Below are 14793 nucleotides of genomic sequence, written 5' to 3'. Positions count from 1 at the left end.
ACTTGAAAAGAGTATCACTGCTCCAAGCTTCAGCTATAATTATTTCTTAAAACTATTTAAGTGTAGTGGGTAATCAGAGGCCTAGACGCATGCGCTATTGTTGCACATTCTCATTCACATCCTTTAAGGGACGCCAACTACTTCAAATTATTTTCTCAAAGTTTACTTTTAGTGTAATTTTTTTATTTTTATAAACGGTTGAAGAACCAACTGTGAAGGATATTGGATATTTGCAATATTTTTTAAGAAAATAAACTATATATAGAAGAGCCCCCATCTTTCCAGAGAGAAATACTCATCAGAGGAAGTACGTCTGGGTAGTAACTTTACTCGGGCATAAGATACGCGGGTCCAATACTGAAAATCTTCACACAAGGATGAAGGATCCATACTGCTACCGCAAGGTTGGAAATAATGACAATAATGAAGGTAATAGACTAATAAAATATGCAAGCACTAAAGCAGTAAAGCTTATCCCACAGGATGAGGTCGCTGCATAATAAAATATGCAAGCAATAATCAAATAAAAATTAGGCATTAGCAACGAACCGATCAATCAACCATATCATGGGACACAAGTACTGGAATTGGAAGAATTATTCCAGCTAAGGGCACGGTTGGAGCAGGAAATTTCTTTTCAAGTTCGAGATATACAGTGTCTGCGATCATTGCCAAAGTTATTTAACAGACAAAATGTTTCAGAGAAATCTCTGCCACAGCTTATCCGCAATGTTCGATACTACAGCCCCACACTGAATGGCTCACGACCTTCTCTCTAACCTCCTTTCAGTGGATCTTTTCTCCTCAGCCTCCCGTCGTTTTTGTTGCCTGTTCAACAAAATGAGATTATTGTATCAAACATAACTATATCAGCTAATTGCCAATTGTCAGAACTGGATATTCCATCCATTTGACTGTCAATTTCATGAAATAACATCAAACACGTTTCTTAAGTATAGATGACTGACTATTCAAAATCAATATTTAAATTTGGAAATCTCTGCAAGTAATATGTTAATTTAGATTCTAGTTTTTTCAGTAGATTTGATAAGTTCAAATTGGAAAAATGCAAACACCTAAAAAATGTCTACACAATAAAACGTGTCAACCCAAAATCAAATCTTAGAAATTGAAAGCATAACCAGAATCAAAAGATAGAAGTAGAATGCATATGAAAGTTCATGGTTGTTTATCAACTTACGCAAATTGCATATATCCACCGCCGGCATTAGCAGCAGATAAAATGGCTGCATGAACCCCAATAGTAGATACAGAATCCTGCCCCGCAGAGGGCAGAGGATTTTTTTTATCACCATCCACCTATCTTTCACAAAAATTTCTTAAGCACAATGAAGAATGTCCCTAAAGTTGCTATTGCATTTGTTTAGATGAATACCTTATCCCATTTTGATTTTTTATTCTGTCTACCATCCCGATTAATAGAATCGGCTGTAGGAGGCACCAAAGGCAAACCACTTGCAGTCACAGCAGAAGCACCTACAGCAAAAAATCAATACAAAACACCACAAGAATAAAGACTTAGGTGGTTTCTGAGAAACAGCTTCACAACTGCATAAATAAATTAGGAGGTTTCTGAACCTGCAATGGGCATGCTAATCCTAGAAGCGCTAGCTACAATTCCCGGTTGTGCACCCCCCGAAATAAATTCAACCTTCTGTGCTTTCTTCTTTTCTTGCTCTTTCCTCTCACTTTCGCGCCTCATATCAGCTTCTGTTTTGTTTTAGTTAAGACACGTGGGCAAAAAGGAGTATATAAAGGAAAAAACAATAATAGCTGCAACATCACTAACATTGAGTAATCTGTAAATAGTTTTGAGACAGGGAAAGTACTACAAACAACTAAAATTATAAATGGATGCCATGAATGATGCTAAATCTTGACATACCAAAAATAGTTGCTTAAACTTAGGAAGTATTTAGTTTACTTGGTAAAGACCAACAAAATTTGACTATAAAAGGGGGCAGGAAAAAAAACCAAAATCAGAGGCATATTTAAAGTAGTGCGACAAAAGAAATCGTGATTTCTCTGATTTATCTAATAAGTTAGCCATGAATGTCAGCCAAAATGATAAGTTACCTTTGAAACAGGGAAAACACATTCTACAAATAAAAATTAAAAATAATTATAACATTGAAATCCAAAAAATATAGGAGGTCCGCAATATACTTGAAATTAACAGTTGGTTTACAGGAACAAACAGCCAACAATCACCTAATTCTCAGAAGAAGAAAATGTAGATAAATATGTATTATGTACAGAAACCACAGTAGATTCGATGATATATTTAACAAAACAAATGTCAAAAAGGAGCAAAGTACACAAATACAGCAACCAACAACAAAAAAGACAGAGAAGTTATCTACCTATTTCATCATAGAAATCACTTGGATCATATCCATGAGGGTCAAATACATCTTTACTGAAGCAAGACCCTATTTGATCAATATCCTGGTACCTCACTGCATGCAGTAAGAAGTCAGGGTTTCGATAGTCCTTCCTGTTGCGAACTTCTGCATTAAAACTTTTTCCAGCCTTCTTATACTCCAGGAATTTGTTTATTTTTCTCTGCCATGACATAAAATTAAGGTAAAGACAATGATGTCAAGGGAATGTAATGTCTAAATACTAAACCATCAAATAGAAAGCTAACAATTGGAAACATCCTACATCCTACCCATTACCAAGAACATAAAGACGAATCAATGGCTCTAGGAACCATATTGAATTGGATATGAATCTTATGATTCTTGTGATTCTAATATGATGGCCGCACAAAAAACAGAGGAAAGGACCAAAGCAAACCAGCCTAAGCAATGCAAGCTACTTTATAATATATTAAAATGGTATTCAACAATTGATAGTAATTGAACCATTTTAACGGAACTTACTTGTAACTCCTCAGAGCATTTAGTTTTTGATGGGGGAGGGAGAAATTTATCCAATGGATCTACATATTTTTGCTCATCTTGATCTGCTTCTCCAAATTCAGCATCATCTGATCTGATCATAGCATCTTTGTTCATGGTATCAGATTTCAATGGCTCAGAGAACTGGGGAGTGTTAGCTTGATTGCTAGGTGTCAAAACTTGGACTGTTCCCAATGGTGATCTGTCTTGCAAATCACCTGCAATAACATATTCCATAAGGTACTAAGACAGAAAAGAAATGCCTCTACAGCGATAGTAATGTAACCGAATAAATTGAATAAGGCAATAGCATATTCTGAAAATTGAATACAAGCATGCTATTATTCCCTTTAGTATTTACATACCCATTCATAAGCATAACAAGTAGTGAAACAGAACCATCAATGCACTCTTTCTGCTCAACCTCATTCACAAAAACCCAAGTAAGGACACAGTATATGGAGTACTTCAAAAGAAGAAAAAATTAAAATAACCCAAACCTTAATATGATCATAAGTGGCAAGGCAGAAAAAAAATTGCAAATATACACAAGTGTGCGTTATAAATCCCGGATAGTAGTGCATAGCAGCCAGCCCCAAAGATGCTATAGAAGGATAGCAGATAGTGGAATAGCCACTATTCAGAAATTTTAAATGTAGTTTATATCAATTTTATCAAATCAAGATTCAAATCATGAATGGCTGAGCTAATTTTTGAATCGCAAATAATAATTTGTATTGAATCATATGATTCACAGACAATGAAAAATTATTCAAATATATTATATAGATGGTATATAGTGTTCAATGTAAAAAATTTAAAGTAGAAATAGATAAAATAACTTAACTAGAAGTCTTATAAAACATAATTATTAGTTGTATATAAGTTTGTGAAGCCTTTATTTTAGAAGAATGGAAACAAAACATTTAAATAGCTAAATAGAATACATTCATTGAATGAGTGAGTGACAAATAAAGTAGTGGAATAATCAAATAGGATAAAAAATATTTCTTTGATTCCTTTTCATTTAACAACTTAAGATTATATGAATTTTCAATTTTTTTCACGAGAATTGATGAAAGAAAAGTTTATAAAAAATGTTAAATCGTGTGATCCGTATTGATGATACAAAATTGCACAAATTCATTCATGTATCGTAAAACAGTCATTAAGATTCATCTTATGATACAATTGGTAGGTAACTGAATTGTATCGAATTGTAAATTGCAAGATTCTGATAAATATGACTTATATAATTTATACTATATTCATATAATTAATAAAAATTATCCAAAAATGAGACAGAGAATGACAATATACAGAGAAAAAGAGGCCAGAGAAACCAGTCACCCGAGAAGAAAAAACACGGGCAGAGAAAGTGAGAAACCTGTTGTTAGAGAGACGGATCATGAGACATTGTACAGAAGTTAGGGTTCGGATGAGAGAAAGTAAGAAATCACAGCTTTTTGATTGATTTTATATATTGTTTTGGAATTTGAAATCCTAAAAATATTCCCCACCAAACAAGCCCTAACATTATTTTTTTGGAACACTTTTATGGAATCAAGAGATAGTGCTGTCATCCCGTTCATATTTCGCCGGCATGCTACGCCACTATAGTGACACTATAGCCCACTATTTGAAACCCTGACATGAATCAATTATATATATCATACAGAATTTCATAGAATTTATTTATAATAAATCAATTATAGAGCTATAACCATGATTACCCAGAAGCTTACGATTTAAGGTCACATTCAATATTATAACTTTATCAGCTAGACCAAGCCATCTATGACTAATAAGAACAATATAAAACTAATGTACTACCCTAGTGCCAGAAGGCTCCTTGCTTCACGAAGGTACAGGGAGGGTCATTATACGCATCCTTCCCCTTGTATATGCAAAGATGCTGTTTCCAGATTCGAAACCATGACCAACAGGTTGTGCCAGGACTCGCCCTTTTGATAAGAACAATATACTAGTGAATTTTTAAAGTCCCACAATTCCATTTGGAATAAGCAGCATGACAAAACCATGAAGCAAGGCAACATTGCTGAACACCAAAAAGACTAGCCAAGTGATCTCCCTATTATACCTTAATTATTAACACAAACAGGTGTGGGAAGCTTAAAAAAGGATGAAATCTAAGCAAATTGAACACTTCTTGGCAGTTTGCATATACAATAATCTCAACGCCAAACAAAAATTAAACTCACTATTGCTCACATGAAGCTGGTCCCCAATCATGACTCTACCGCTACCATATATCTCTCCCTCCTGCAATCAGAACCAGCAAACACCCATTATTTTACAATTCAAAATATCGATGAGTAGAAACCCTTCAATTTAAGGAGAAGGAGTACCTCAGGCTCAGGTGACATTGCCACTTCGTCATGCCCATAATCCACTATCGTAAGAGCCCCTTTCCGACCAATCCTCGGTTGCTCCAGCGGTGGAGAGATCAAATTGTTCGTCTGCGGTGTCGAAGTCCCAACCCTACTCTTCTCCGCCGGAATGAACCCCACATCCGCGCCGCCTTCGTTGCCGGAATCAACGGCGGCTGTTCTATTGGCGGAATCTTCCCCCGCCGAAAATTTCGCATCTCCGGCGACATCTTCTTCCATTCGCATCCCTGCATCAACTTCTTCTTCTTCGCCGTCGTCGTCTTCTGCGTCCTCCATTTCGTCGTCTTCCTCGTCGTTGTACATGGACAACAAGGCGATGCCCTCTGAGTGCTTCTTCTTGGACGCCATGGAAGCTAGCTAGGGTTTTTTTGGAGGGAAACACGAATAAATTATTTCGAAAAGGGGTGAATTCCGAAGAAGGAGAAGTGTCAATAAGCAACGAGTGGGGAAAAACTGTTGAAGGGTGTTTGCAGGATTGAAAACGGTGGAGAAGAAAGGTTGTGAACCGGAAATTTATAATCTCACTCACAGTGAAACGAACTGAAATATGAAACACCATTTTATTCAGGAAAAAAAAAAACACGTTCTTAAAAGAGATAAGAAGAGATTATTAAAAAAAAAAACTAATAAGAGAGAAAATTACTCCAAAATAAGTATTTCTAAGAAATATATATATTATATATAATAAAATTGTTAACTTGTATAATAATTATTTTTAAAATTGTATTTAAAATTATTTTTAATTGATTTGAGGTGAAATGTTTTTAGTAGTATGTAAAAACTAAAGTCTAATACATAATAAAATCATTTTTGCATAGAATGGCCGATTCTCTGAAAGAAAAAACAATTTTTAAATGTTTGGTTTAGAAGAGAGAAATGAAATAAATAAAAATTAAACAAAGATAATTTAAAAAAGAAAAAATAGTGATATGTATTGTTGTTTGATATAAAATAAATAGGTGAGAAATCAAATGAAAATAATATCGTAAAGTTATTTAGTACGAACAAAATAGGAATTATAATATTTTGATCCTACCAGCTGGTAACTTATTTGATTTATTTCCACTTAAAATCATATGCACACCAAATCTCGAGATAATATTTTTATTTTTGTCTATTAAATCGAACATAGCATTAGCATATCCCTTCCACTAGAACTACACGATGGATTGGCAAGAATACGATCAAAAGGTTTTGTGTGTGTTTGAACCCAAATGGACGTTCAAGGAAAAGTAGCAATATGTTGTTTCTCACAAAACAGTGCTTTAGAACGTATGCTAAACGGTAAAACAAACATAGTAATTTGTGGGATAAGGTGTTAGGACAAGAGAGTGACAAGATTTGATATAAAAAATATGGTTAAGATTGATTTTAAAGATGGAGATTGTTTGAAGTCAAAATGTCATATAAAGGAGAGCTTAGAGCATTCAACAGGAGTTATGGCTACCATGGAACATAATCATTACCTTAGCAAAATTCTTCTGGGATAAGCAACAACAAGCAAATAACCATATAAAAAAAAAAAAAAATGTCAAAGCTTACAAAACCTCCCCTCTAACTTCATAACAAGGCTTAGCAACATCCGAAACTTAAATGAAATTCGCTTTCCATTGTTCAACACCTGCTTAAAGAATGAACAAACTTATTGGAATCGAGTAGCGGCCAATCAATATCCACAATTTCATCTTCCTTTTTTCTACATTTGTTTGATACATTCCCATTAAAAAGACAGAATAACAAATAACAAATGAATAAAATCATAAACTACTTTCTTCCTTGTATTCCATATTCCATTAATTAAAAGATAAAGTCGTAAATACAAATGCTAATAAAAGACATAAAAATACATAGTTGAGAGAGGAGGAAAGTGCTTCTATATCCTAAATACTTACAAAGCATTAGACAGATATACAGAAGCCCATTCCATTAAAGTAATAATTAGCATCACAAAGTAAGGAATCTAAAAGTATGAACCCTAATTCCAACAGTAGCATGTATGTACGGCAATCTGAAGAAAGTGCTAAGCAATAAGAGATTTGCACTCCTGACTCGACCTTCCCGCTGAAAAAATAAGAGAAGATCAAGCACTACAGCACCCCAATCACCAACAACCTCCGTTCAAATCCTCGTTCATTCACAAACCGACACAGGTTTAGGGAAAATCAAGTCGCAGCATTTCCCGTAAGTCACTTGTGGCCTCACTCAGGGCCGCGAACTTCTTAGTGATGAAAGCCGGTAACGGAACGGAGCTAGGAGGTGGAGACATCACCAACATCGAATAGCCTGCATACAAACCCTCTACAGTTGAAGTTAAGCCCTTTTTTACAACGGTTTCCGTCTTCTTCTCGACGGATTCCGTCTGCGGCTGTGGATCCGGCGTCGTTTGGGACAGCAGTTCGCCGCGTTTGAGTATTTTGACCTGACCCATGACAAGCTGCTGCGGCGGCTTGTTGTTGACTTGGGATTTCGAGGATGTTGTGGGCCGAGCTGGGCCGGGAACGGGCCGCTTCTTACGGTTTCGGGAAGTCCGATGAGACTTGGGGTTCATGCTGGGAAAGTGAGGGATTATGGTCTGGTAATGAGTAGATGGTTTGTGTGGGAGAGAATCTTGAGGGTAAAGAACGGCAACGCCCATCTGTGGAAGAGAGAATTGAAGCACAGAAAGATAGAAGGAGGGTGAAGAGACAAGTTGAAGAAGAAGGTAGGGTAAGGGTATTTATTTATTTATGAGGAAAAAGTTGAACACAGATCTGTTCTTGTTTTTTGGGCAGAGTGAATTATTGGTGCTTCTCCTTCGATTGGGTCCCAAGTACACGTTACCTTCTTCCTTCACCCTAGTCAAGTCAAATAATAATTCAAACTAAATAGAATCACAAAATATTTTAATCTTTAGATAAAAATAAATGATTTTCTATTCAAACTGTTGTCTTGCTTGTGGAACTTGCTTTGATTATCTTAGGGGCATACTTATTTCATAATATGTAATGATAAATCCTTTTTTTATTATTTTTTATGTGACGGCCATTTTTATTAGACATTTTAATTAATTTTTCAAAACAATCGTTCCTTCTTCTTTTTTATCTTAAAGCACGGGTATGTGCATTCAAGCGATATTGAACGACTATTTTATTCATCTTATTAAAGATTATAATAGGAATTAAGTATTAAATACTTAGTTTTATTTAATAAACTTTCTTCCTATTACCTAGTTTGTTTTAAAGATGTCGTTGAATAAAAAAATGTATTTTAACGTGTTACTGTCTTTGTTGTGGATATTCTGAACCTTGGAGGATAAACTTTAATTTTTCTGGGAAAAAGAAAATAATTATATTTGAATATTATACATTGTTTACTTCATTATAAAATATTTATTTCTTAAATTTAATTAGTATTTTTTAATATGTAATAATTAGTTATATATTCTCATCTTCTCACCTAATCAAATAGTTTTTTATTTATATTTTTTTCTTTTTTCTTTTTTGAGTGGGAATTTTCCTTACAATTATTGAGAACATAAAGGTTTGTTATTATCTGGTGTCCATTTTTATCCCCAATAATTATAATTTTTTAAATTTTCAGTTTTTTTTTATAAAAAAAACTTTGTAGAGTATACTAACAATTCTGAGATTTTGTGGAATTAAATAAACACTATGTTTTTTTACTCCTACAGTCAGCCCTCTTAAATTTTTGAAAAATATAATTTGACAACTCAGTAGACATTACACCAATCCTCTTGATTGTTTTAAAAGTATTATACCGAAATATCGATTGTAAATGTTTAAAAATAATATGGGATAGTATGTAATTTCACAAAACTTTAAGAGAGATTAGTTTAATATATATTCATGAATGTAACTTTCTAAGATATAAAAGATATCCGAGAAACATTTTAACTTTCTAACAAACATTAAAAAAATATTCTTACTTTTATATTCTCAATAATCTAAAAACATTTCATAAAACAAATATCTCCTTATATTTAAATTTCAAACTATTATTTTGCCTATTGATCTACTGTGAAAAAGAATAATGATGTACTATATGGCCCAATCCTGTTAGTAGGTTGCTTATAAGCCCGATAACAATTTAACTTTGACAAACAAATATGAGATTTGAACTTAATTTTAAAATAGTTCACATATTATTTACACTTATATTTATTTAAACAACTAAAAATTTGTTTTTCCTTTTGTCTATTGACATTGAAAAAAAATGATGTAGCGGGGAAGTGTCCGTGTAAAATTGTACTTAAACAAAACTTAACGTGTAGCATTAATGCCACGATGATCTTTAAACTTGTAATTATGTGTAAGATTTTTTATTAATAAGAATGAAAGATGTGACAAAAAAAAATTATAACAGTTACACCCCTCCTTTAATAATGAGGTGATTTGTGAAAAATATTTTTTGAAATTTTTATTAACCACAAATCTTTAAAAATAATGGCTGATGGTGGCCATTTGACTATGGGCCCAAGGCCGAAATGCCATGAAGATTTTCGTTTTTTCCTCAAAGCCAGGCCTTATGGTACGGGCCCATCTATGAAAAGCCGTACATTGGTGTTTGGTCCGAATGAGGCCTTAAAATATTATGATCCTGTTGGGCTGTTACCCCTTTCATATACATTTATAATCAACATAAATCCAAATATATAAATATTTATCTAAAATTATGATATTTTACCCGGGTTCTAAACGATCTAACGTGAATTCAAACACATCAATAATATCTCTTTAGAGTTACTTAAATACTCACATCAAACTTTTGTTTATTGTGTGTTTGGAAACACGTTAGGAATCAATAGACTGTATATTTCTAAAACAACTAATAATTTTTTTTTGTTAAATTTAACGTGATTTTGCACTGAACATGAATGAAAATTAATACTGAAACAACAAATAGTCATTTTTCATACTCACGTGTTGTTGTTGATGCAATGATGGAAACCTAAGTTGGTCTAGCTCCTGTGATTTTTGAATCTGTTTCACTGGGTCTGATCAAAGTATGTCGAATGGAGCAGATTGTTATTATTTTTGGGATTAGCAACATCATTCGAGACATCAAGCTGCTATATATCTTCATATTTCAGATTTATCCAATTACTGAAAACTCGAATTAAAGGAGAAACTTCGATTGTGATTAAGAGCTTCCATATTGAAAATTTGTCCAATTGTAGAATTGTCTATTTTCTTTATGCATTTATTTAGATATACTCAACTAAAGTAGTTGAATGAATGATATATATATATGTAAAAGCTTTAAGTACTAGGTCATATTTTTTTTTCAACATTAATAAAAATTGGCATGTCTTTTATCCCTCACAAAACACTCATATGGATTTTTCTTTTCAGCACGTTGTTGAAATTACTCAAGTTTATGACGTTAATCAGATGATATCACCTATAATCTAGTGTAATTTTTCTATAAAAAAATGTTGAAAAACACACAAAAAAAAAATACTAATGCACAAAACTGTGTCAGCGATTGATGTTGACTGTTGCAGATACAAAATAATTTGTTTGGTTTGTTAATACTGCATCTATCATTGCGTGTTTTGTTTGGACGAATAAGAAAGAGATTGAATTCAATGGCTTGTTCTAGTTGAGTGTAGCTAGCAACGGGTCGAACTTTAAATGAATGGGGTTAGGATCATTTAAAGCATGACAATCTGGGTATGTGTTGCATTGCATGATTGAATCCGCAACAATACATGTATAATTAACTGTAATACATCGTTTCTTGTCACTTGAATAAAACTCGATTGATTGCTTTAATGCTTAATCTCTTTGATTTTAATTCCTGTGAAAAAGACAAGCAAGGCGTCTTAATCTCCCGAAAATTAAGCAACTGATGAAGCAAACATCGATCAAGTCCTCTTAGACTCATCACACACACACACTACGGGTTCCTCATATATATTTAATGCCTCAGGACAATAGCTCTTGTATAAGTGTATAGTATTACATAAGAAATAGATATGTAACTTATTTAAGAATTATATTTTCATTCAATTTTGATGTTATTATTTATTATTGACAAAATATCGTCATCACAGATTAAATATTATATGTATTGCTGTTTTTTTTTTTATTAATATACTAACTTTTAATTTTAACTAATATTTTAGCTTGTGCATTTGACACACTAGATATTTTTCTCATATAATTATAATTATATATAGTTCATAAGAAAAGATATTTCTAGAACTTTATATTATAGTATTGTTAAATTTTATAATAAATAAATATGTTTGAACATGTAAATTATATTTTTAAATCTGTGAAAAATAATTTAAATTGTAATATAACGTTTTTAAATTATTGTACGGAAACAAATCCTTTTATAATTTCAATTCTAGTTAGTGTTTCTTATCTTGTTGAAAAATAAAATCTGAGTATTATCATATGCTTAGTACATATTAGTATGAAAGTAACACGAAATAATATATATTTTACCATACAACTATATAATTATTTTTTGAAATTTTTTTGGTCCCTCTCAGTTATGGATCCTGAACCGTGCGTCCTAGACTAAGACAAGGCTGGCCCCAACTAAAAAATAAAAAATAAAAAACATTTGCTTTCTACCGTGTTGAATTTATATAATATTAAACACCAAAAAATGAAGAAAGCATTAAAATGAGAGGAAGCTAACAACAACTATTGCGTATGTTCGTAAATAAGTGTCAGGAACTTGTAAGCTACCAACAACTATTACTTATTCAATAAAATTATTTTTGCTGGGAAAAAATGTTCATAAATAGGTTACGTTATTAAGAGGAAGAAAAATTATATTCCGTGTGAAAATAATTATCGGTGGGGTTTTATAGTCGGTGCTGTACTTAAAAGTATTTCTCTCCAATATGTCATTGTTAATGAGAAAATATTGCAAGAATAGAACAAATGAGATAGATATAACAATTTGTTTAAAGTACAAAATTTATTCATCTACGTGTACTCACCTACCACCATTGCATTAATATATTTGTAACTTACCCACCAAGCCACCAACCATTACATTAAAATGGTACAAATACTATTTGATATAAATACTAATTTTGTCTCTTATTCATTCTATTGTATAAAAGGAAGAAATAATATTTATTACTTTTTTCTCACCTTTTAACAATTTAACCAAACTCAATTAAAACAATTAAGTTCAAAACGTGACTTTTACATACCAAACATTCAAGAAAAAGAAAAAATACAAGTAGGAAAAGTGCATTTGAGAGGAAGTGAATATTTAAGATTTAGAATTAGTTTTTTCACTTTTTATTTTTAGTAATATTAAAAATTAAACAATTTAATTTAAATGTACTGACGTAATAAAGATTTTTAAAAACTGTTTTGCGGTTAGAATTGTCATATATTATAAGAATGATACTTTTTATAATTTTTGTAACATAAGATAATTTCTAATTATTTACCTGATGCAACTGTGTGAGTGGTCAAGAATGAGTAACATTTGATCTAATTTAAGATAGATATTTTAATTAATTTTTAATTTTTTATACTAGATGAAAAATCATTTGATTATTTTGTAAATAATTTTTTAATAATTTCTAACGTCTTTTAAAAACGTTACTTAAAAGTAGTTTTTTTTAAATACTAACTTTTAATTTTTAGGTTTTTATATTTTTTTCTTTTTATCCTTGATATATTTATCAAATTTTTTATTTATATTTTTAAATAAATCATGATTTTATTATCTTTTAATTATTTTATACTTTTCTGTTATTTTAAAAGTTAATTTTATCAAATAATAATTATTTAATAAGTTAATTTTTCTATTAATTTTCTGCACCATAACTTTAATCTAATAAAACATGATTGGGTTGAGTTTGTTGTTTCCATTCCAACCTTAATATTAGGTTAGGTTGGTAGAATAAATAATAATATATTTAGAAAATTATAAAACAACAAATCACTTGTCCCCAAAATCAGAAAACAACGAATTAATTAAAATGTAAATTCATCTATCCAATCCAATACTATTACAAGAGAAATATATGTCTGAAAGGCATAATATACATCTCAAACAATACTAACAATTATTTTATTATTAACATAACATGTAGGTCATATTAGGTTGGATTAAGCCAGTTGGGAACTCATTAACTCGATACCCAACGTAAATTTAGTCGAGTTAATCAGAATAAACAAACCGTTACAATTGTTACAAGTTTTTTATTTTTGATACATACAATTGTTACAAGTTTGCTACAGCGTTTCAATTGTTTTCATTTCTAACAGTTCTTACAAAAAATCTTTAACACATACTTAATTTTGATTTGAATTTTGAGGCATTTTTTGAAATATTTTATTTGAAAAATAATTTTTTAAAGATTTAAGTTTTATATTTTGTTTGTGTGAAGATTTTTATGATATGAAGTTATTAAAATTCACTAAGATTATAATTTTAAAGTAATTATTATAAAATTTAATAATTTTATCATAGCAGTTTTTTTACCAGATAAAACCTTTTACACTACTGGTAAATTCTAATTAAATTATTTTTTAATCTAATAAAATGCGTTTTTCTATTTTTTATTGAAAACGTAAGTTAAAATGTAGATGAACCAAACAAGACCCTAGATTGTGATTTTTTGTCAACATTCGATATGTATGATTTATTCGATTATGACATAGTTAGCTACGGGGCACTTTCTATCACTATGCCAAGTTGAAAATCACGTTCATTGCAGAATAATTCACTTTATTTTGAATTGGGGGCTTGCATAATTTTTTTTTAGGGACGGGAAATTAATTTCTACACTTTTTAATAATAATACAATTTCTAATATAAATTTAATAAATAAGATTTATTTAAGCACAACTTTTAATTTTATTTAGCTAATAAAACAAAAAATTCTAAAACAAATGAGTCCCAAAGTAAATTGATTAACGTGCTTCGTTAACAAAGTTCAAACCCATCCTCTACCTTTTGCAGTTCGTTTTTTTTTCAACGAATAAGAATAGGGCACTGGAAATACCCAAGTAAAGATACAAAGAAAGAATGTATATACAATACTTTTTTTCGTAATTAACTTTACATTGAGATCAAATCTAATAATTTCAGTCAAAAAAATAAAATAAAATAATTCTCTTACCTGAACACGAATGCATTTGTTATAAGAAAATCATTTCATTTTTATTTTCGTTCAATTCATATTAAAAGTGAGATTCCGACTAAACAAAATATAGAATTTAATAATTAAGGATATATAACTCGATTGATTGAACAAAATATTTTGAGTTGTTGAGTAAATTTTCTTATATATTTTTTCAATTTTTAAGAATAAAAAATATTAAAAAAAGGAGAGGAAACTTGAAGTAAAGTTTTCGGATGATTAGATGGTAAAATCAAATTGATTTTTTTAATAATTTGTTTTTGGTGAATATCAGATTCCAATTGAACCCCTCATAATGAATTTATTATTTGAGTTTAATTAGTAA

At 30.9% G+C, this 14793-nt stretch overlaps 2 protein-coding genes across 4 annotated transcripts; both read right to left on the bottom strand.

Annotated features, from left to right (window-relative positions):
- Positions 1–405: 405 nt before the first annotated feature.
- On the bottom strand, positions 406–5886 carry LOC114414943. 3 transcript variants are annotated; one of them, XR_003667293.1, is made up of 8 exons: positions 5297–5886; positions 5150–5210; positions 2910–3145; positions 2385–2586; positions 1600–1731; positions 1397–1497; positions 1202–1324; positions 406–828 (listed from the first exon to the last, which is right to left on the bottom strand). XR_003667293.1 is itself a non-coding variant. In XM_028379399.1 (8 exons), the coding sequence occupies exons 1-8, from the start codon at positions 5684–5686 to the stop codon at positions 762–764; spliced, it is 1308 nt and encodes a 435-aa protein (XP_028235200.1). In that variant the 5' UTR covers positions 5687–5886; the 3' UTR covers positions 406–761. The 3 variants fall into 3 exon arrangements, 2 of the variants coding, with proteins under 2 accessions (XP_028235200.1, XP_028235201.1); XM_028379399.1 differs by having other exon boundaries at positions 1202–1320; XM_028379400.1 differs by lacking the exon at positions 1202–1324.
- A 1204-nt stretch (positions 5887–7090) lies between these two features.
- LOC114414942 lies at positions 7091–8105 on the bottom strand. Its single transcript, XM_028379398.1, has one exon. It carries the CDS (start codon positions 7971–7973, stop codon positions 7491–7493), a length of 483 nt encoding a protein of 160 aa, XP_028235199.1. The 5' UTR covers positions 7974–8105; the 3' UTR covers positions 7091–7490.
- Positions 8106–14793: the final 6688 nt, after the last annotated feature.

The sequence above is a fragment of the Glycine soja genome, chromosome 6 (genome assembly GCF_004193775.1).
Source record: "Glycine soja cultivar W05 chromosome 6, ASM419377v2, whole genome shotgun sequence".
NCBI lineage: Eukaryota > Viridiplantae > Streptophyta > Magnoliopsida > Fabales > Fabaceae > Glycine > Glycine soja.
The sequence above is the reverse complement of the archived record's forward strand: the minus strand, read 5'-3'. Positions and strand labels throughout refer to the sequence as shown.